Below are 24,789 nucleotides of genomic sequence, written 5' to 3' on the forward strand. Positions count from 1 at the left end.
GCTTGTTGTTTGTCATTTCTCCGATCACAAATGCAGACATGGTTTTATGTTTACGCGGCGCGATAAGTCATTATAATCAGTAATTATGTCCCCACTGGATGCAACGAATGCCTCGTTTATAATGGGTTTTTATGTTTTTGAATCATCGCTCCGGCCTAACATGGCATCAACAGTATGTGAGGGGCATAACATTTCCGTCACACGCTTGAGGTATTCGGCCAATCACAACACACTGGATAGCCGGCCAATCAGAGCACACCTCGCTTTTCAGACCGATGAGCTTTGTAAAATAATGTGGAAAATAATGTGTTTTTTAACCTTAAACCGCATAAACACATTTCATTACACCTAATACACAAAATAATGTTCTTTTTAGCAACATCATATGACCCCTTTAAGTTTTAATTTTTTTGTTGTGTTTTTTTGTCATTTTTGTAAATTTTTGTAAGTTTTTTTCATCCGTCAATACAGTTTCGATTAATTTTTATTTCAGTTTCAGTTTTAGTTATTTTAATACAGGATAAACTAAATGAAAATGAAAAATGTTCTAGCTGACTATAATATTACTGCATGCAACTGAAAGTTGTAATTAAGTTAGCAGTGCCTACTTTGTTATTCTCCAATACTGCTCTGTTAATAAAATACGTCCTGTGTGAGATCTGATCATCACAGTTGTGTTGGTGTCATTGATGTCACACCTGGAAGGAATGATGTGATTGGTTAAGCAGATGTATTGATCTAAATCAATGTTCCAGAACGATCCCTGTCAATCACTGCTGGATCTCGTGTTCATCTGCTAACATTCCTCACCAGACACGAGCCAGTAAAGTGTTTAAATGAGTATGTAGATGCACTTTCTTATCTGTGCTGTTTTGAACTTTTAACGGAAATGTAATTAGTGTGAAGCAACTGTGAAGGCAGGATGTTGACATGGTTTTCTAACTCACTTCATTATGCCACCGATCACATTATATGTTCTAATTGTGTTATACTGGAGTTTGAATTTACTGCAACTTTTTTCTCTTTGGCTCACATTCATTTTCAGAAATTTTAACACAATATATTTTGTAATATTATGCAAGCATTGCATTCAGAGCTAATTTATGAAAATCATACATCGTCCACTTAATTTTGCATGGCATATTTGTGAAATTTAACCTCTCAGTGTATTTGTATTATAAAATTAAGGCAGTGTTTCATCTGAAGTGTGCTGCCATCAATTTTGCATGTGCTCAGGCAAACGAAGCAGCTTTAATTATGACCATCTGCATCTGTTTCGTAGCTCTGAATTCATGATGTAACACAAACAGGGGAAGTTAACTATCTATTAAGGTGCTTAGGGAGAAAATGGATTACTGTAGGTTTCACTTTCAAGGAAAATAATTACAATCCATATGCAATCTGTTTCATATTTCACATACATGAGATTGAAGAGTATTATTTTTATGGACAGATTTGAGATTAAGTGAACTACCAAAGCTTCATAACCAGATCGCAAGCCCAGAAAAGCAATTAAAATTAAAACAAATTATATATATATATATATATATATATAGTGGTGTGAAAAAGTTTTGGCCCCCTTCCTGATTTTTTTTTTTTTGCATGTTTGTCACACTTTAATGTTTCAGATCATCAAACAAATTTAAATATTAGTCAAAGATAACACAAGTAAACACAACATGCAGTTTCTGCTGAGCAAAAAGAACATAAAGGCTCATCTCAGTTTTGCCAGAAAACATCTTGATGATCCCCAAGACTTTTGGGAAAATACTCTGTGGACTGACGAGACAAAAGTTTAACTTTTTGGAAGGTGTGTGTTCCATTACGTCTGGCGTAAAAGTAACGCTTTTATCGAGTATATCTCAATTGCAGATTCATTGCAAGTTATCGCAAGCGCTTGATTGCAGTTGTTGCTGCTAAGGGTGGCCCAACCAGTTATTAGGTTTAGGGGGCAAACACTTTTTCACACAGGGCCATGTAGTTTTGGATTTTGTTTCTCTTAATAATAAAAACCTTCATTTAAAAACTGCATGTTGTGTTCACTTGTGTTATCTTTGACTAATATTTAAATTTGTTTGATGATCTGAAACATTAAAGTGTGACAAACATGCAAAAAAATAAGAAATCAGGAAGGGGGCCAACACTTTTTCACACCACTGTATATACGTATATATATATATATATATATATATGATATTTAGGTTTCACTTTCATATGAATGATATAAAATACTTTTATAGACAGATTTAAGATTATGAGAAGATTCCTAACAACCTGATCACAAGCCTAGTAATTAAAAAAATCGATATATATATATATATATATATTTAAGTATATAATTTTGTATATGTATTACATATAAAAATTACAATTAAAAAAAAAATATATATATATATTGTAATTTGTATATATGTTTTTTAACCAGCAGTACTTGTTCATTATTTTCTCTGAAAGCATAATAATAATACTAGTAATAATAAGATATATATATATATATATATATATTTAAGTATATAATTTTGTATATGTATTACATATAAAAATTACAATTAAAAAAAAAATATATATATATATTGTAATTTGTATATATGTTTTTTAACCAGCAGTACTTGTTCATTATTTTCTCTGAAAGCATAATAATAATACTAGTAATAATAAAAACAATAATAATAATATTTATTTAATATCCATAGATCTATATTTATATGTCTGAGCACCTGGAGAAAACATTACTTCATTTCAATCTCAATTTGGTCAACATCTAAAACCCATAATATCCATACAAATATACAGTGGGGCAAAAAAGTATTTAGTCAGCCGCCAATTGTGCAAGTTCTCCCACTTAAAAAGGAAAGTGCAGATATATTCAGCTATACTGTACTGTAAAAATGTCCTTTCATTTTTAAACCCCAAACGCTCCTCTGACTGACAGCAGCTTTATGTGAGATCTAATTATGTGGCCGCTCTATAAAGTCCCTCTCAATAACGCTCACCCTTTAAAACAGCTCAAGTGTGAACGTCTTTAATGCTGCCGCCATTAAACATTTGAGTGACGTGTGCTTAATTTCAGCCCAAATCTGTTCCACACTCTTTTACGGCACCAAAAAACGGGCCTTTTCACATCACTGAGGACTGTAAATCCATAAGTGTGTAAAGCTGCAGCTAATGAGTGCCTGACCTTGCGTCATGTTTTATATTGTTTCCTTACAGGCCTCATATCATGAGGAATTAAATCTTCTTTGATGTTCTGGAATAAAAGTGCTTAATATGAGATGAAACTCAAAGCTTCCTATACAGCACAAAAGATAGATATTAAAAATAGGCTTCACAATGACATCTGCAAATTTATGATGCAATTAATGATAAACACATCCACACATAATCAAGTACGATGAATACAGAGTATTTCACTTGCATTTGCGACTAAAAATAGATAGAATGTAAAAATGTATTCATGCTTTTTGGAAATTTTAGGTATCTTAAAACAGAAGTCTTACTTATTTTAGGAGATCTTAAATGTGCTAGTTTCAGAGCAGTTCTCAATCAATTTGTATTACGCATTTATTGCAAACAATTGCTTATGGTCGACTGTTGATTAACTATGACAATGTTTAATTTATGGTGTTTATATTGTAATATGCTGTAGATGGTTGTAAAAGTGCATATTTTATCTCCCTCATCTGTTTGAATGAGCAGCTGGCATTAGTGAAGCTTAGACATTTAAAAATAAGAGTCTCTGTGTTTTTCGAGCTCATTTATAATGATTCAGTTTTGTTTTTTTATTTGTTTAACTGTATCTGTCATGCATTTAATTTAATGTAAACTCTTGTAGCTTCTATATATACATATGTGACCCTGGAGCACAAAACCAGTCTTAAGTGTCAATTTTTCGAAATTGAAATTTATGCTTCACCTGAAAGCTGAATAAATAAGCTTTCCATTGATGTATGGTTTGTTAGGATATGACAATATTTGATTGAAAATCTGGAATCTGAGGGTGCAAAAAAATCAAGATATTGAGAAAATCATCTTTAAAGTCGTCCAAATGAAGTTCTTAGCAATGCATATTACTAATCAAACATTAAGTTTTGATATATTTACAGTAGGAAATGTACAAAATATCTTCATGGAACATGATCTTTACTTAATATCCTAATGATTTTTGGCATAAAATAAAAATCTATAATTTTGACCCATACAATGTATTTTTGGCTATTGCTACAAATATCCCCCAGCGACTCAACACTGCTTTTGTGCTGCAGGGTCACATTTATATACACATACACACACCTAAAGTTTTTTAATGTGCTTCTAAATTTGCTCCTTGATAAAAAACACAATGATGATTATTTCTAACATCAAATAATGTCCTGTTAGTCTAATGTGGGCAACACTTCATAATAAGGTTTATTAGTTAACATTAGTTAACTACTTTAGAACTAAGAATGAGCAACACTTCTACAGCATTTATTAATCTTAGTTCATGTTAAATTCAACATTTACCAATGCATTATTAAAATCAAAAGTTGTGCTTGTTAACATTAGTTAATGCACTGTGAATTATCATGAACTAACAATGAACGACTGTAATAAATGTATTGTTCATTGTTTGTTCATGTTAGTTAATACATTAACTTACATTAACTAAACATCAGGAATTGTAAAGTGTTACCCTAATGTGTTGCTAAATTTTCTTCCTTGGGAAGAAAGTAAGTGCCAAGCGCTGGAATAGAATAGAAATTATGGAAATATTAAGTAAACGTAAATATATCAAGATTTCTCCAAATATGCAAACTTTTGCACTAAAAGCCCTAATGGATGCTGTTCAATGGAGCTATGTGAACACGAATAAGCATAATAAACACAATGTGAATATGAATGTGTGTTGTTATTCTATTCAAAATGTCAAAATCCACACTGATGCGCATTGATTTTGCATTCCATAAATTAAGAAATTATTGTCACTGTAACCGAGTTTTATCATAAACAGTGGTGAAATATTGAAGTTTAGGGACATCAGGAGGGAGTCACTATTCTCTCAGCACTTGTCTCCTGACCCATCCTTGACTCTGAGTGTGGAAGGAATCAGTGCACAGGAAGCGTTTGAAGTGCGTGCAGGAAGTGGTCTGTATTTCAGAAGCGTTCTTACAGCTGTGGCAGGTCGCTCCGCTGTAGCCCGTGGCAGAACAGTTGCAGTGAAACGTGCTCCACGACTGCGAGCATCTTCCTCCGTGTTCACAGCGACTCGGGGAGCATCTGGTGAAAAAAAAAAAAAGACAGGACATGGAAAATCATATTTGATGTTTGATCTCAAGGACAATCAGATACAGAGAAGCGCAGTCATTCAGCATTACACATGCAGCCTTTGTAGACAGTTTGAAAACCTTGCTGCTGGCTTTATCTGATCCTGAAGCGGGAAACAGTGACTTTTAGAGCGGTGCGCTTTTAGTGACATATAGGAGGAATTCTGACAGTATGACAGTTGCATGTAAATTGCAGGAATATGGAAGTTTATTTCCACCATGGTAACTGCAACATCTGACTGGTTTCTCTCAATTTTGAGTTTATATCTCACAATTCAGACTTGTATTCTTAGACTGTGAGATAAAAAGTTAAAATCAAATTATGTGCAACAGGTCACATTAAACTAACAAGACATTATTTGTTAGAAGCAATGGCCATCATTGTGTTTTGAAGCATGCAAATCAATATTAAATATGAATTAATCAAATAATGACTTAAATTTGGGTCTGTTTTTCACACAAACCATCACTTCAGAAGAAGTAGATAACAAAAATGTAATTTACATAACTTGTAAAGCACCCTGATGTTAACTGATCATAATCAAAATCAAGTTCATTATTATAATCAGAAATCTATTTGTAAATAAAGAAGTCTTAAATATAGGAAAGCAGAAAGCCTGTTTAATTCAGAGAGATGCTGAAAAATAAGCATAACATTTGCATAAAATAGGCATAAACACTGCAATGGGCTTGCAAACTCATGCAAACTGTTAACTAAAAAATTATCAAATTTTTTATTGAGTTATGTATTTCTACATATAACTGTTTGTCACTGTAAGTTCTTAAATATAAAGGCACAAAAGCCTGTTTAATTCAGAGGGAGGATGAAAAATATGCACGAAAATGCTCACACACACACGTCACAGAATCTGCAAAGTATTAATAATTTACAAATCGAGGGATCATAAAAATTGCATGTTGCTTTTTTTATTTAGTACTGCCCTGAAAAGCTATTACTGAAACTATTACGCTTTACAGTAATTATTAGCCTTTTGCAGATTCTTCAGGGTTTATGTAATCTCATATATGTTTTTGGTGCAAAAACCCTCGACTGACACGTCTGAAATAATAGTTAGTGAAATAACAACACCTGATTTGAGAACTCATTCCTGCACAAACGCTGCAGGACGACACACACGCTGAACTTTAATACTTTGTGTTTGAGGTTTCATCACACCATTAACCTCAAGATTGACTTGGCAAACACCACTAATAATCATTTATGCCACGATGCCTTGATTTAGAAGCTATAAAGCTTTGCTGAGAGCAAAGCAAGGTTAACCGAGTGACTCAAAGCAGCCACTTCGACCACAAAACACCTTCCAATTTCTCTTTGTAAAGCGAATCCTTTCTAGTCATCTCACAATATTCTTGGCTGAGCTGAAAAACAATTCCCAGCCTTTCCCAACTCTCACGGGATGATCTGCATGCTCGCGTTACCAGCGCTCGCTTTACAGCTGACATCTTTCACCAGATTTCCATTTGTGGCCACAATGATGGTCAAAGAGGATCCGTTCAAACGCTCTTTGTGCTTTTGGTGGTCGGGATAGATACACTCTCTGCTCCGGTTTCACGCTTTGTAGCTTTATAATCGTAACAGGATCGAGTGTGTCTTTCATTCCGTTCAGAACGACAAACCAAAGGGGAAAAAAAAATTAAACCACACTTTTTGGTTTGCATACACCGACAGCATATTGAGAGCAGCGTCTCTTTGTTGACTCGGATCCCATCAGAGCTTTTCAGGCCGGTCGCAGGGACACAAGCGAACGGCTGCAGTCGGCTTCACACAGAGCCGCGGCACAGCCGGACTCCTCTGTTCTCCTGAAATCTGCCACCGCGAGTAATGATCAGACTGACACACACAGAGACGGAGCGAGAAACACGCAGAAAGGATAAACCCAAGCACGACTTGCCAAACTGTTGTGTTTTCTCTGATGAGACAATCTGAGATGAACATACATCAATCATAAACAAAAGAAGTAAAGGTTTATAAATGAAATGGGGAAACTAGTCCACTTATGCACTCGTGTTCAAAAGTATGTGTTTTTTGTATCTTCTGCTCACCAAAGCTGCATTTATTTGATGAGAAATACAGTAAACACTGTAAAATTGTGAAATATTATTACAATGCAAAATAACTGGTTTCTATGTGAATATCTGTTAAATGCAATTTATTCCTGTGATCAAAGCTGAATTTTCAGCATCATTACTCCAGTCTTCAGTGTCACATGATCTTCAGAAATCAGTATAATATGCTGATCAAGAAATATTTTGGATTATCATCAATGTTGAAAAAAGTGTCTTTTTTTTCAAACTCGTATTTTAGCCGGAAGCAAAGGCTTGAATTTAAAAGCGTCTCAATAATGGATTTGTTTCAGCTTTTGTCTTCTCCAGATGTTAACTGATGGACTGGAGTGGTGTGGATTATTGTGATGTTTTTATCAGCTGTTTGGACTCTCATTCTGACGGCACCCATTCACTGGACATTTTCAGCAAATGTTCATTTTTTTAGTGAATCATAACTTTAAAGCTGAAGTTGACAATACAGTCAATTCTAAACCTGCAAATCAGCTAATGAGAAAAACAAACCCAAAATAATTTCCCATCTTGTCAATCAGTTCTGAATTCCATGATCCATCATATTTTACTGGGACTGTACAGCAGTGATCCAGACACCTTATCAGCCCTTTAAAATGCAAAAAGCATAATGAACTCCACTGCATGTGTGGATATACGAAATACTAAATATAATAAATATACTTAAATTTTCTGTAAAGCTGCTTTGCAACGATTTGCATCGTTAAAAGCACTATACAAATAAACTTGAATTGAATTGAATTGATATACAGCCTGCTTTAATGGTTTTCAACATCGTTTGATCATTGTTTAATGAATTAGTGCTGCCATGATCAATACAAAGTGCATAAAACATCAAATGAAATTCTAATTCTTGCTTTAGGTGGCTGCTAAATGCACAATGTTAATTGCACCAGGCAAATAATGCTGACTTTAGTGAATACGGCACAAGACTCATTTGCATACAAAGGAATCATGTTTGTGCTGAAAAGAATTACAAAGACTTAAGACTCATTACGCAGCACTGCTCCGCCGCATTCAACGCCTGCTTAAGCTTGAACAAAACTGTTGAGTGAATTCACACCTGTGGCTCTTTCAAACCACTGAGCGTCTCGACCAGCAATAACAGCCCAGACTCGACCATTGATGTGACTTTCTAAACAGCTAGAGAAGAAAACAGCATTAGATTCATGCTAAATAATGAGTAAGTCTATATTATTATTATTACTTTGATAGTTTCTAAATGTGTTTAAGCTGCAGTGTTTTCAGTCCATGCTCTTATTATTGCTAATGGCAAGAACTACAGTAGTTATTCATAAGGACAAGTACACAATCTAATAAATTATAATGATTTACAGTATCAGTAGGTCTCAACAGGTGGGGACCCAAAAATTTGATGCAGGTCTGTTGGGTTGTGAACAGCAAAATAAAAGCAATCAATCAATAAATCAATAAATAAACACAGTACACACACACACACACACACACACACACACACACGCACACACGCACACGCGCACACGCGCACACACACACACACACACACACACACACACACACACACAGATATATATCTTTGATTTTGATTAGGCACTTTAAAGCAGAAAATTCAGTGTTGAGATGCTTCAATGATCAATAATATTGATGAAAATATAAAAGTGCAATTATGTTAATTATACGCAATTATGTAATTAACCAACTTTGCATATGAGGGCAGCCATATTCACTAACATTCAAAACTAAGATACATTTTAATGTTTTTGAAATAAGTCTCTTCTGCTCACCAAGGCTACATTTACACACACACACACACACACACACACACACAGATATATTTGTTTGATTTTGATTAGGCACTTTAAAGCAGAAAATTCAGTGTTGAGATGCTTCAATGATCAATAATATTGATGAAAATATAAAAGTGCAATTATGTTAATTATACGCAATTATGTAATTAACCAACTTTGCATATGAGGGCAGCCATATTCACTAACATTCAAAACTAAGATACATTTTAATGTTTTTGAAATAAGTCTCTTCTGCTCACCAAGGCTACATTTATTTGTTCAAAAATAAAGTAAAATCAGAAATATTGTAAAATATTATTACAATTTAAAACAGCTGTTTTCTATGTGAATATCTGTTAAAATATAATTTATTTCTGTGATCAAAGCTGAATTTTCAGCATCATTACTCCAGTCTTCAGTGTCACATGATCTTCAGAAATCATTCTAATATGCTGCTTTGCACTGCATACTGTAAGAATGTTTTCAACTCAGGAAAAACCCTGCTGAATACTGAATACAAATGTAGTGGTGACACTGAAACAATGGGATGGAATACAAGTGCACTTGTAAAATGCAAAATGAGAATTAGTGCAGGACAGGCGGATGATAAGTGGGGCAGTAGAGCAGGAAACACTGCAGAACGGGACGTGTGACTCAAACCCATGCAGCGCTGCATTTGCTGGAATAAAGAGGCAGTTCTGCATAAACACAAAACACAGGATCTGTGGGCATGAGGCTCTTTTACCGCAGTGAGAGTATATGAATGGATGCGACTCAACGGTATGCATGATAAATAGCAACACTTCCCACTCATTACCTCTTTTTGTTTCGTATCCTTTTGTGGCTATGCACTTTTTAAGGCGACAGAATAAAAACAGGGCTTATATGCTTCTGTAGGAAAACCCTCAAATCAATAACCTGATTGGCTCTTTAAAGTGATGGGCGGGACTAGTAATGATCCTCCACACAGCAGCTGTATTTCAGTGAGTTGAGGAGGAGTCCACGTGTGTCTGAGATTCAGTGAAAGTGTCGACAACTTCCAAACTCCTCTTTATTCTCTCCATTATTCACCTTTACAATAACACTTACTCAGCGCTTTAGTCAAAGTGAGCACTTCATCACACAGCGCTCCTCCCGCGTCACTGCATAACAAAACAACTTCCTCAGGTCAACCTTCAGCTCGGCACCTTATTTAACACCAGAAAACTCAACAGCAGATCCATACGGAAAACTGCAGTATATACTAGTTTCTGAAAATAAAATGTACAACAAAATGCAGTGAGATCAGTGTGTGCACAGTGTTCATACTATATACTGACATTGCCAATTGACATTGGTTCATTTGCACTACAAAACATTACAATGTCAACTTTAGTCATTCAAACTCACTCAAAAGACAGCAGCAGCCTCATATTATCTTTGATGTGGGGTTAATAAAGGCGTTCAGCTTCACTCTAGTCCACACTCATTTTGCACACAGGGCCCGTGGGTTCACATGGGGCACATGTAAAGTCAATGAGAGCTGCTGCCATCCCATATTTCTTAGTTATGGACAGCAATGTTATTTGAGTTCAACCTACAGCCCTTTAGCAGAGGTAATAAGCCTCACAGCGGAGCTGCTGTTTCTGCATGGAGTGATAGGAACGTCATCTGCCCTCGCCTCATGCCTGCAGACTCAATAATACTGTATATAAAACAACTTCCTCAGGTCAACCTTCAGCTCGGCACCTTATTTAACACCAGAAAACTCAACAGCAGATCCATACGGAAAACTGCAGTATATACTAGTTTCTGAAAATAAAATGTACAACAAAATGCAGTGAGATCAGTGTGTGCACAGTGTTCATACTATATACTGACATTGCCAATTGACATTGGTTCATTTGCACTACAAAACATTACAATGTCAACTTTAGTCATTCAAACTCACTCAAAAGACAGCAGCAGCCTCATATTATCTTTGCTGTGGGGTTAATAAAGGCGTTCAGCTTCACTCTAGTCCACACTCATTTTGCACACAGGGCCCGTGGGTTCACATGGGGCACATGTAAAGTCAATGAGAGCTGCTGCCATCCCATATTTCTTAGTTATGGACAGCAATGTTATTTGAGTTCAACCTACAGCCCTTTAGCAGAGGTAATAAGCCTCACAGCGGAGCTGCTGTTTCTGCATGGAGTGATAGGAACGTCATCTGCCCTCGCCTCATGCCTGCAGACTCAATAATACTGTATATACAGATATATATATATATATATATATATATATATATCATATAGACAGGTGTGTGGCTTTCCTAATCAAGTCCAATCAGTATAATCAAACACAGCTGGACTCAAATGAAGGTGTAGAACCATCTCAAGGATGATCAGAAGAAATGGACAGCACCTGAGTTAAATATATGAGTGTCACAGCAAAGGGTCTGAATACTTAGGACCATGTGATATTTCAGTTTTTCTTTTTTAATAAATCTGCAAAAATGTCAACAATTCTGTGTTTTTCTGTCAATATGGGGTGCTGTGTGTACATTAATGAGGAAAAAAAATTAACTTAAATGATTTTAGCAAATGGCTGCAATATAACAAAGAGTGAAAAATTGAAGGGGGTCTGAATACTTTCCGTACCCACTGTATATCAGATAGTTGAAACATTTCTCATATTAACTTAGTTTACCGAAATAAAAATGTATTTATATAAAAATATAACAGTATAATGTACACTGAAAAAATTGCCAGAAATGTCTCATTATAAAGAAATGGCAAGTAACACATTTAATTAAATGTTTACATTTGTTGAAGTTATTAAACAGTTATATTGACCAGTGTTATTAAATTATTAACATTTAAAAATGTACTTTAAATAAGCTTTTCATGATAAGAAAGGTCATCTAAGTGTAAAAATAGAAGAAATGAGCATGCACAATTAAATATAGAAAACTGTAAACTGCGGATATTTAATTGTTCATGCTCATTTACCATATTTTTACATTTAGATAACTTTTGACTAATGCTACTTATAAAAAAAAAAAAAAAAGTCTAATATTGGTCAATGAAACCAATATATCACTGATATATGCAGCCCTAAGTGATGTTAGAAATTACACACTTCAGCTTTAAATATATGTATGTATATATACACACACACAATTTTTAAACAAATTTAAGTTTTAATATTAACTTAAATATTAAGTAAAATACTGTTGTAATATTAAGTAAATATAGATTATTTTCAAATAATTAAAAAATAGAAATACAAAAACACAAAATTAGCTGTCTATCTGGGATATTGTTCATGCCACAAACGATGCAGAATGATCACTAACTCTGTGCTGCAATAGCTTTGCAAACATCACAACAACAAACAAAAAAACAATAAACAAACAAACAAACAGCAATCCCAGAAGTCCTCAGCGCTGAACAAGTATGACAGACGAGAGCGGGACCTTTCAGAATGTAAACGAGAACCCAGAGGCGACGCAGCTTTCAGAGACAACACATCTACATCTGCATCGAGTGTCAGAGAAGACAATATTCACTTGAGATGTAAGTGTGCGTGTTCATTTTCAATAGCTCGGTCACAGCGGTGCATTTAGCGTCAAACACACAGAAGAAAGAAATTGCACTGTCACAAAAACAGCCTTGTCTTCAGGAGATTTACTGCAGTCTCAAAGCAAAAGAAATCCATTCCTGCATCAAGCCAAATGAAGCAAACATTCCCTGACACGAAACACACAGGTCAACAGCACAGAGAACACGTTCACAATGAATCCTGCAGTATGTACTAAACACAGCCTACTATTCATTCAAACAGCACGTCAAACAGTGTGCAATGATAAAAGGGCCAGTGAATACGGACAATTTTAATCCAGTTTTGTGTAAAAATATCTCATCTTTGGCAGTCTAGAAAGATTGCATAATGTGTACAGTAAACATACTGTATACTAGTTGCAGCCGGGCCAATATTTGGCCATTTTGAGATTATTGGCACTGGTTGTTGTACTTGGCAGGACAGAAGCACAACATATCGCCAAAATCTACAAACAGCCTTGTCAAATGAAAATAAACGATTATATTCTATAAAATAAGCATTTCATGTCAGTAATTTCATCTAATTTCCAAACAGTACAAGCTGTGTCAAATTCATATAGAATTTCTGAACAATTTTCGCACTGTACTACTGTACGCACTGGACTGCAGCGCATGTCTTCGATGAGAAGAGGAAGGGGTGATTGTTGCTGGTTACTGTATGATGACTGAAATCGCGAAATGGCCTTAAACAATTAGTAAATAAACTGCAGAACGTTATGTTTTCTAATACACGCACGCATTGCATGTATTCTGAGAGAGCGATCTGCTTGTTAACCAGCGTTCAAAGTCCAAAGCGCGAGGAAAATCTGCGCTGAAACCGTGTAACTCATCAGTTGCTCAGTCACATTTTTATGAATTTTTACAAGGCACGTGAGAATGCTATACGTGCGACGTACTCGTAATGAGACTCTTTTATAAATCTGCTGTCAACAAAAAGAAGCGTTGAGGTCTTCCTGCGCGTTTCCGCCAGAATAAAAGTAATATTTTCTAATGTTTTAAAAGAAGTCTCTTCTCAGCAAGGCTGCTTTTAATTGTACAGTAAAAATACATGCCTGATTCAAGAAGGGGGTATTATTTTACTAACTTATTAATTTTAAGTTAAATTGTGCTTTGTTGGTATAGTGTCTGTTAGAATGTTAAAAATGTTCAGCGTTAAATATTTTTTAATTGCTGTTTTGTAATTGTTTTTCCTCTTTGAAAAGCAAGACAAAACAGTAAAAAGCAGATTTTGGCTATTTAATTTATGCAATGGTGAAAACAAATTGGCAAAAATACATGGGGAAAAAAACTCGAAAAACCGTGTTCGGTATTCAGCCTTCGGCCTAGTGTTTCATTTTGTTCGGTTTCGGTTTCGGCCCAGAATTTTCATTTCGGTGCATCCCTAAAAAACGTATTATATAAAATTATAATGTACAAAGATTGATGTTTTGTTAAATAAACATTTGTTTACATGTTAAAATAATTACATTTACCTGTGTTAATAAATTATTAAAGGTTTAAAAATAAACTTTTGCACAGTGAGCTTTTCATGATAACAAATGTGATTTAAGTGTAAAACTATGAGAAAGGAGCATGCACAGTTAAATATCCAATATTGGAAACTGGATATTTAATTGTTCATGCTCATTTACCTATTCTTTTGGAAATAAAAAATCTATAACGTTGGCTGATGATATACAGTGGGTACGGAAAGTATTCAGACCCCCTTAAATTTTTCACTCTTTGTTATATTGCAGCCATTTGCTAAAATCATTTAAGTTCATTTTTTTTCCTCATTAATGTACACACAGCACCCCATATTGACAGAAAAACACAGAATTGTTGACATTTTTGCAGATTTATTAAAAAAGAAAAACTGAAATATCACATGGTCCTAAATATTCAGACCCTTTGCTCAGTATTTAGTAGAAGCACCCTTTTGATCAAATACAGCCATGAGTCTTTTTGGGAAAGAGGCAACAAGTTTTTCACACCTGGATTTGGGAATCCTCTGCCATTTATCGTGCAACCCTAAGTATTGTTAGTGCCACAGAAATTACACACTTCTGCTTTAAAATTAATACAAAATGAGAATATTTTAAAACTATTTGAAATAATTTTTTTATTTAAAATAACATTTAAAATTAAATAATTTTAAATTAAATTAAATAATTTAAAAACAACTCCCCTTAACAAGCTGCACAATTTGAGATATCATTCATGTCACAAACGGTGACGCAAAAAACATTTAAATAAACAAATAAACAGAAACTCTAGAAAGCCCACACTGCAAAAGCTCTACAAGTCGTATGTCCATTTGAACTAAACTGTGAACAAAAGCTGCATTTATAACAAAGCAGAAAGTGATTCATTGCGATTGATCAGATGGATAAATATTTAAACAAGGGCAGTTTCTCCCCGAGGCTCATCATCTGCGTCTTTTAGCGAATAAGTATTCAGCGCCATTTCTCTGGCTAATTAATCTCTGTATTTAGGTAATCAAGCTGAACGCATATATTTAGCGAGGAAGAAAATGGAAAGGGGAATGATTTTGTGAGTTCACATAAAAGTGTAATTGCTTACCTGTCGACGATCCCACACATGTCCATCTGTAGATCGCTAAAATTCCCAAACAACATCTGCTGCACTCGGATGAGATCCACTAAAGCGCCGCCCATCCGGATGAGACGCATGCATCCTCGGAAAACATTGAACGGGTTTCTGCAGCTGCTGTCTTCTGTGTCCGGACATCCTGAGCACAAAAACAGTCAGTGGTCAGGACGTGCTTTCACAAATACACACAAAATAACACGTTTAAGCTATGGCAGTGTTATTTTAATATTAATATTATACTTTGTAATATCTATTTCATGTTTTTCTCATGCAACACAATAATGACTTTAAATGATCTTTTGTGGGTAATTTCTCAGCCAAATTGAATGTGCAATTCATATGTGATTAATTAATCGGAACATTGTATAATGAATTGAACTCAATTTAAATCGACTGACAGCCCTCATATATATATATATATATATATATATATATATACACATCAATGGTGTGCGGTGGTGTTCTGAATTGAATTGAATTTTTTTTAAATATCAAATGTAAATTCCTATCCCAGTCACATGCTCTTGGTTAAGTAAACATTACTTACACTACCAGAAAACAACAACAAAAAAACTCTATTTTATATTTTTACATGAACAATGTAATCAATATTCTGTTTATTAAAGCCAAGTGAATCTCATCAATTTAGTGTTTTTAAGCATTTTAAATTTATTCCAAAATAATAATTCAAGGCAGTAAAAATGTAAACAATAAATTAGGTTCATAAGTCATCAAAGCTCAGTAAATACTGGTCACAGACACAGTGTTACGTAATGGCTACGGAGGTGGAACGAGGAGACACAAGTGTAAACTCAAAAGACAGTCTTTTAATCCTTGCTTCGGGGAAATACAGGGCAGGCAGACACTCACGTAGCACATAGGGGAATCAACTCAATAGCAGACAAAGGAATAATGGAGAACACCGGTTTTAAATACTGGGAACGTAATCAGGGAGAAACAGAAACAGGTGTGGAGCTAATTAATCAAAAACCATGGAAACAAACAAGGAAGGAAACGCAGAAAACCAAATCAAAACAGATCATAACCATAACAGTTCGCCCCCTCCCGGAACAAATGTGAGCCAAAATCATAACAATTAAAAGAACCAAAGACTTAAACTACTTCAGTCTGTGTGCATTGAATTGATTTAATACACGAGTTTCACAATTTGAGTTGAATTACTGAAATAAATGAACTTTTCCACGACATTCTAATTTATTGAGATGCACCTGTATATATATATATAATGTATAGTATGTGTACAGTGCAACAGCTAAGAGCTTTTTTTTTACATTTTAGAGAAGCCAAGTTGCGATACCGAACAGGACCACATGGAGATGCCAAAAAAACCTAAACCAACCACCTGTTGACTGCATATATCTACTACAGTACATGGATCCATTCAGTATAACTAAACACAGCAACATAAACATGACAAATCAAAACATTATCGTGAATGTGTGCGACATTCTAATTTATTCAGATGCACCTGTATATATATATATAATGTATAGTATGTGTACAGTGCAACAGCTAAGAGCTTTTTTTTTTTACATTTTAGAGAAGCCAAGGTGTGATACCGAACAGGACCACATGGAGATGCCAAAAAAACCTAAACCAACCACCTGTTGACTGCATATATCTACTACAGTACATGGATCCATTCAGTATAACTAAACACAGCAACATAAACATGACAAATCAAAACATTATCGTGAATGTGTGTGGAAACAACGTGAATGTACGGAAATGTCTGTGCCTGTGCATAAATACAATGTGCGATCAGTGCGTCAAGAGCACTCATACACGCATTATTATAACGGACTCACGCGTGCTTACTGTACGACACCTGAACGCTACCGCAATCGTCTTTACCTTGATTGCAGTCTTCATCCATCAAAACATTAGTAGCGAAACTGGTTATCCAGTCGAGAAAACGTAGTTTGCGTCTCATCTGGCCGTACAGCGGTGGGATGTGTTGACAACAGGGTTGCCAGGCTTTCACAGCAAAACCCACCCAATTGCTACTCAAAACTAGCCCAAAACTAGCCCAAAACTAGCCCAATTGCTTTTCAGGGGCGATCCCCCGGTAAAACTCATGTTTGGGTGGGTAAAATACAAATTTTTTGATGGGGTTCCCCTGGTAAAAGTTGCATTCCAGGGGCTAAATATCACGTTATTGGGGTCGCTTTAACCCGCGGACATGAAAAACATCCCGCGGCAACAGTGTTAAAGTAGCCCAACTCCTCGTGAAAACCGCGGACTTGGCAACACTGGTTGACAATTCGTTCAGTCTGTACTTCACACAAGCGCGCGACGTGTGAGGGTTCGCGCTCTTCAGAGACAATCACAGAATATGACAAAGCTCGTGTTTTAAAGCCAAACACACTGGAATGAATAATTAACTTAAAATGCAACGCGAGGCTCTGTTCTCTCTGCAATCTCTGATGTAATCAGCCGGGTTTCTTTTATATTAGCGCTGTTTTGGACGGATTGTTTGAATGCATTCGCTTACTGGATCATTGGACTGAAAACTTTCCCGGAGTTTAGCGGCTTAAAATGATCTGATCGCAAGCAGAGAAGCAAAATTGGGTTAAAGGGTTAGAATAGAAATTGTGCTTCAGTAATTTTGCGTTAATTGCGTTAAATTATTTTAACGCGTTAAGGATTGTAAAATTAATCGCATGCGTTAACGCGTTAACGATGACAGCCCTAATATACATGTCTATATAGTTCTTAGCAATTTGCATTTATTTAACAAAATAAGCTTAATTTTTATAGTTTATTTAATTTCAGTTAATATTGACTTTACACAGTTTTAGTTAAAGTTTTCAAGTTAATCTAAACAAAAAATAATAAATTTTTCCATGGCAACTAGTGGAAATACATTTTTATAAAATAAATAGTTTTTTATTAATTTTTTACATTTTATTTAGCTGAAATAAAATAAGCTTAATTTGTTATACTTATTATTATTGTTATTTATTTTTTATATTTTATTTTGTTTTATTTCAGTTAAATAATTTAGTTATATTTTAGTTTATATTAATGTTTTTTCCACCAAATAACAATACTAAAAATAACAATAATGCTAATAATGCAAATTGACAAATTGCTCGTTGGAAATGACCTACAAATGCTTCACGTACTGTTATGACATTTCCCAAACTGTCCTACATGACTGTCATATTGGCAGATCTCATCACATGCATGAGGATATGATGCATTATTTACTGTGGCTCAAGGCAAAACCACTGCAGTTGTGCATTCATAGACGGCGTAACGCTCTCTCTCTCCAGTTACTAAGCTGAAGGCAATTAAGCCTTAGAGAGTTTCAGCCCCAAACCGCTAGAAAGCTAAACCAATGTGCTTTTCTCAGCAGAAGCTGTTTGTTGAGTGAAAGGATGGATTGAATAACGTGAAGGATTGGGCTCGAGTAGAGGGAAATTACTCTGAGCTAACGTGTTGCTTTGTGTTAGCAGGAGGCGATGGATGGCTAAAGGTTGCTCTTACCGCCTAAGAATAGCTGGCTGTCAGGCGCGACAGGGAAGGAAGTGGACGCTGTAGAGCTGTCGGTTCTGTCCAGGGTGACTGCGAGACGCCCTCGACGCACAGCCAGCTCCAGCGAGTGCCACTGACCGTCATTTAAAGTGGCACCTGTGGAGAAACAGCCAGCATGTGGATCAGGCAAAATAACAGGCATTAGGAGATCATTTTTACATAAACCGCAAGAACAGATTTCTGCCTTAAACTTAAGAGTATATATGTGATGATATACTAGCAAACTACTCATGTTAGTTCAGAAATGCAGTGTGTATATCGTGTACAGTATGTATATTTTCTGTATGCATGAAATAAACAGATGATATCTGCCAAAATGTGCAGTACACAACTACAGCACACTTTGTTAAATACTGTATCCAACAATGCAATGCGCTTGATCTTTACTTTATTTACGTTGTGTCAAATGAACCTGACAGCAACTCTGTCTTGATGCAATATTGGATTGGATTGCCAAAAGTTCAGACATTTTCACACAAAATTGGATTAAATATGCATTTTTAACACACTAGCATACTACTGACGCTAATTTTGCAGTATGCACAAAATATAGTCAGCTAACTATATTTATCAAAGGTGCGTTATGTAGCGAATCAGCTCATGGGGAAATATGAATAATTAACCATAACTAGTTATAATTAACTATTCATATTTTAGATCCACTGTAGATATTTAGCTGACCACTCAGGGTCAACCGTCTTGTCAATTCTAAGAACGTTAATTTCCTGGTTAAAGGAAATAACTTTCTTACTGTACAATTCTATAAGTTTGTAACATAAATCTGCATGATTATTGACTTCCAGACGCTACAGTTATATATACAACCAGAGTTTAATGCATTTCACAATGAAATGTATAAAGCTAAAACTAACATCATAAAAACATTTTATTCCTTAAAATAAAATCAATATTAACAAAAAAAAAACATACACACACACACACACACACATATATGATTAACTTATTTTATTTCAGCTAGTTGTCAAGGCAACATAACTAAATAAAAATAACTAAAACTAAATAAACTACAACTAAAAAGTTAATAAAAACTATATATACTATATAAACTACATATTTAATGACAAAATGAAAATAAAAATGACAAAAACTTTTTTTTTAAAATAACTAAAATTAACATGAAAAAATAAAATATGAAAATAAATAATAACTATAATAATTTATCAACACTAAAATATACCATTTTAATTTTAGTTAAGTACTTCAGTTTAAAGTTTTTTTAATTGTTTATTTTAGTTAACATTTATTCTACACTTTTTTTTTACTTTAGTTAAAGTTATTTAAGTATTTCAAGTTAAACTAAATGAATATTAAATATGTTTCCATGGCAACTAGCGGAGCAGATAAAAAAAATTATAGCTAATTTCAATTTCACATTTATTTTAAGTAACAAAATTTTTTTTTTTTAATGTTTTAGCTTTAGTTAATGATAATAACACTAACTGAAAAATTATAAATATTAAAATAAATATTTTCAAAAAATAAAATAAAACATTTTATTTCAGCTAGTTGCCAAGGCAAAATTTCTCATTTTCATTTTGTTGACATTGAAGTACTAAAATAACTACAACTACATAAATTAAAACTAAAAACTAGACTACATATAAATATATAAACTATAATGTTTTGGACAATTTAAAAAAAAAAATATATAGATTATATACAGTAAGTAACTAAAAAAAATATATATACATTTATATATAAAAAATGCAAAATAAGCATTTATTTCTAAGATGAATATAATTCTGAACAATATTTCAAGATACTGCAATGTTTATGTTTGCATACCGCGTACTGTTTCACATAATACTTCATATTAAGCATGGTACCTAAAATTTAGTTCAAGTAATTCATTATTCTGCATTCATTTGGTTTAAAACTAGTTTTAGCCAGAAAGTTCTTTTGTGATGCAAATGTTCATACATAGAGATTTCCATACATACTGCATTTCTCACAGCAGCAGGTGCCATTGATGTCGACTTTGCTTTACTCTTGACACACAAGAGAGATGGATTTTGCTTTTACTGTCAAATAAACTGAAACTATGGTATATACGTGCTGTTATTTCATTCCAAATATATTATATCCCATAATGCATGAGCCGAACCTGCGGTGATGTCGGTCACGATCCGGCCGGTCTTATGGATCTGCAGTCGCGCTCTGGCCTCGCTCAGATAGAGCCACAGCGTTCCCGCGTTATGCTGCAGGTCAAAGGTCATCAGCAGGCCCGCTCTGTTCCAGGTCCTGAACTGCAGAGCGACCGAGGCGCTTTCTCCACCGGAGACCCACGGCAAAGCGAGGAAACTTCCAGGACTGGAGAAGGTCACCGGCACGTCTATGGATTCGGTGCATGTAAAGCTGACGTTCCCCTGCGAGAGACACAAATACTGCAGTAAGACCAAGAGCATTTCTCATGTGCAATAGTGAAGCACCACAGTCATGATGTCTGCTTCATAAATTATGCATTTGCCTTCCTGGCTATTATCTTGAAACCAATGTCACGGCCATTACGACAATGAATTAAAGGGCTGTAATTGGTTTAACCCCCAAATTCCCAAGACAATGATTGTAAAAAAAGAAAAAACCTTGTATAATGGAGGAGAACATGGTAAGGGTCACGGAAACACAAAGCTCTCATTATGGAAGAATGAAGCAGCCAACATCTGACAATCGCTAGCAGGCCAAATAAAGCAGCTGCAGACGTGACTGTGTTCACACACTAACTCTGATGGAGACCTGCAGCTCTTCGGCTCGCTCGATCACGCTGATGTCCTTGTAAAGCACGTTTTCCAAGCAGCCGTGTAAGTTTCTCCTGGAGTGGGATTTCTGGAGTCCAGCTGCTGATGCTCCGCCGAAACTGATCTTGTGAAAGAACGACAGATTCATGTCAGAAATCACACGTATTAATGGAGTGTTACGAAATTAATAGAAGCTAAACTCCATTGACAGACTGTCGATTCTGATGGTAACTGACCAGCACTGGTAACTGATGAATAATTGATAGCCATGTTGCGTGCCATAAACATAAAATAAATGCATTAATTGTATTAGGTATTAGGTTCATCTTAAATTGCACGGAGAGGCTGATGAACACGATGCAGGATGACTGACTGTGTGATGCAGTCTATTAGAATGCAGTTATATGCACCTATAATTCAAGATATGAGGCAAAAAATAAAAATAAATGACGCTGTATGGGTTTTTATCTTATATTTATATAATATTGATTTAGTTTAGCAATCTCAAACAAGCACGTGCTGTTTTTCCCAATACATTTTAATACAATTTTATACAACGGTTCAATAAACAAGAAGTTAATAGTGTGTTAAATTTTAGACACATTATTGTCAATATTGTCTGTTTTGCTGAAATTGTATTAGATTTGTTTTTTTTGCTTTATTTTTACTTCAGTTTTACTGGTTTAAAGTTTTTACAATTTCCCCCTAATATTTATATTTTATTTCAGATTTATTTCAATTATATACTACTTATTTTAATTATACACACACACACACACACATATATATATATATATATATATATATATATATATATATATATATATATATATATATATATATACATGAAAAGTATGCTAAAATACATATTTACTTTCAAAATCTACCAATGCTGACTGACTACACTGAAATAAATTTACTTGAAAACATTTAATTGAAAAAAGCAAGCAAAAATTATTTCAGAAACTGCTAGTCAATTTGACAAAGAAACACAAGCAACCCATTGAATTTAATGTGAAATTCAGATTTTGTAGTGAAATGTACTCCAATAATCAACTTTAGTTTAAACTAGTTGCAACATTGATCAGGACAGCCCAAATATTGAATTAAACTCTTAAATTTGCATGTTTTGTTCCATCTATTCTTCCTTATTTAGATGCCAGGCCCTAAAAGTCAACACATGCTTGTACTTTCAGCCTAAAAACTTTTTAAAAGCCGCCTGAGGTGATTTATATTCAACACTGGCTGAATATATTGTCTGATAAAACGACCGCTTTGAAGTGCAATGTCCTTACGGCACAGTAAATCTCATCTAAACAAGAGGAATGAGCGGCCATCATCGGCTCGGCAAAGACAACAGCGAGTGCCACGCACATTTCTGACAAACAGAGTTGAGCCATAATCAGAGCGAGGCTGAGGGACCACTTTAACACTTTCACAAACCCCTCTAATAAGTGATGGCAGACATCTTCCATTTGCTTGAAATTATGGTGAAAGCAGAGAGAGCGGCAGTTAGGCTACAGTTACTTCACAATGGAAAAGCTCAGATTTACAGACGCAAGCAGAGACGTGCACAGACATTTTGCTCAGAGACGCAAATTGGAATTATATTTGTTGGCGAAATAGAGCAAAAACAGTCAATATTGTGTCTAAAATGTAAGTGTCTTAATATTAAATTCTTGTTTATTGGACTGCAGTATAAAATAAATATCACATTTGTAATCATGCTGCTTTTTGTTGGAAAAAAAACATCTTTGTGTCATACTGATTAACTATATGAAATTATATAAATATATACATTTCTGCCCCCATATCTTGAATTTTGTGATCATTCTAAATGCATTTTAATAAACTGAATCATGCAGTGAAACGCACACTGGTCTAACCTCCTAACTTACATGGTAACTCTATCATGAGTCAACAAAAACGGTAATAATATTTCGCTGATCTAATATAACACTGACTCACAGACACACAGCATGTGAGATTTACAACCACACACTGATACTACGGGAGAAATTACATTTGCTAAAAAGATCTTCTTAATATATCAACTGTTTCTCGTCCAAGACAGCAATGAGAATAAATGCAGAACAAATGAGGACTTGCTCAAAAACTCTCCTGCTTCTCAGATGTTTCTCCTGTGAAAAAGACTTGATTTATCTTGATTTATCTAAAGCATTTGATTTACTTGATTGATACTTACTTTTAGATAAACTCCATACTATTGGTCTTTCTGCAAATGCAATTATGTGGTTTAATTCATTCCTGCATAACAGAAAACAATGTAAGGGAATAAATCAGATTTTTTTTGTTCAACAGAGGTGTGCCCCAAGGTTCAATATTAGGACCACTTGTTTTTTCTATTTATGTTAATAATTTACAGCTAATTTTCAATCATTGTAATGTTCAACTTTATGCTGATGACACCATCATATATGCATCTAATTCTGATATTTTACAAATTCAGTTTTCTCTTCATTATTATTTTAATATTTTACAACATTGGCTTTTGGATAATAAATTAGTGCTTAAATACATTTTGTTGTTCCTCATGTCAAAAACAAAACAAAACAAATTGTTAAAAGAGCTTTTATGTTTAAAACTGTTAAACTGTTCCATTTGATCAGTTGTAACTCCAGCAGCGGTCATGAGGACAGAGAGACTCTGACGCTGAGATAACAGATGGCATTCTGGGAATCTGTGCCATACGGGCCGCTCACGACTGACTGCGTCTCTCACCCACACCTGAAGAGTTTCCTACATCACCTGTTAATCTGCTGGAGATCTCATCTAATTATAAACTACCGAACAGTACCATGGGATTGTCACGTTTTGTGGACATGTATCATGGTAATTTCATGTTTTTCTTTCAAACGAGTTCTTCAAGTACCTTGCAATAACCTGTCTAAGTCATATTTCATCTATGTGTGTGCATGTATATATATATATATATATATATTAATCTGCTGGAGATCTCATCTAATTATAAACTACCGAACAGTACCATGGGATTGTCACGTTTTGTGGACATGTATCATGGTAATTTCATGTTTTTCTTTCAAACGAGTTCTTCAAGTACCTTGCAATAACCTGTCTAAGTCATATTTCATCTATGTGTGTGCATGTA

At 34.6% G+C, this 24,789-nt stretch overlaps 1 protein-coding gene across 1 annotated transcript in view; it reads right to left on the bottom strand.

The window, feature by feature from the left end:
* The window catches only part of cntnap3 (contactin associated protein family member 3), a 95,775-nt gene that overhangs the window by 21,675 nt on the left and 49,311 nt on the right, over nucleotides 1–24,789 (bottom strand). Inside the window, exons 9-14 of the mRNA XM_016229854.1 lie at nucleotides 22,955–23,037; nucleotides 21,646–21,783; nucleotides 21,029–21,290; nucleotides 18,856–18,999; nucleotides 15,313–15,481; nucleotides 5,150–5,256 (exon numbers count right to left, since the gene is read on the bottom strand). Of these exons, the coding sequence (XP_016085340.1) occupies nucleotides 5,150–5,256; nucleotides 15,313–15,481; nucleotides 18,856–18,999; nucleotides 21,029–21,290; nucleotides 21,646–21,783; nucleotides 22,955–23,037 (903 nt within the window). The remainder of the gene's footprint in view (nucleotides 1–5,149; nucleotides 5,257–15,312; nucleotides 15,482–18,855; nucleotides 19,000–21,028; nucleotides 21,291–21,645; nucleotides 21,784–22,954; nucleotides 23,038–24,789) is intronic.

The sequence above is a fragment of the Sinocyclocheilus grahami genome, unplaced genomic scaffold (genome assembly GCF_001515645.1).
Source record: "Sinocyclocheilus grahami isolate Dianchi unplaced genomic scaffold, SAMN03320097.WGS_v1.1 scaffold359.1, whole genome shotgun sequence".
Taxonomy (NCBI): Eukaryota; Metazoa; Chordata; class Actinopteri; order Cypriniformes; family Cyprinidae; genus Sinocyclocheilus; species Sinocyclocheilus grahami.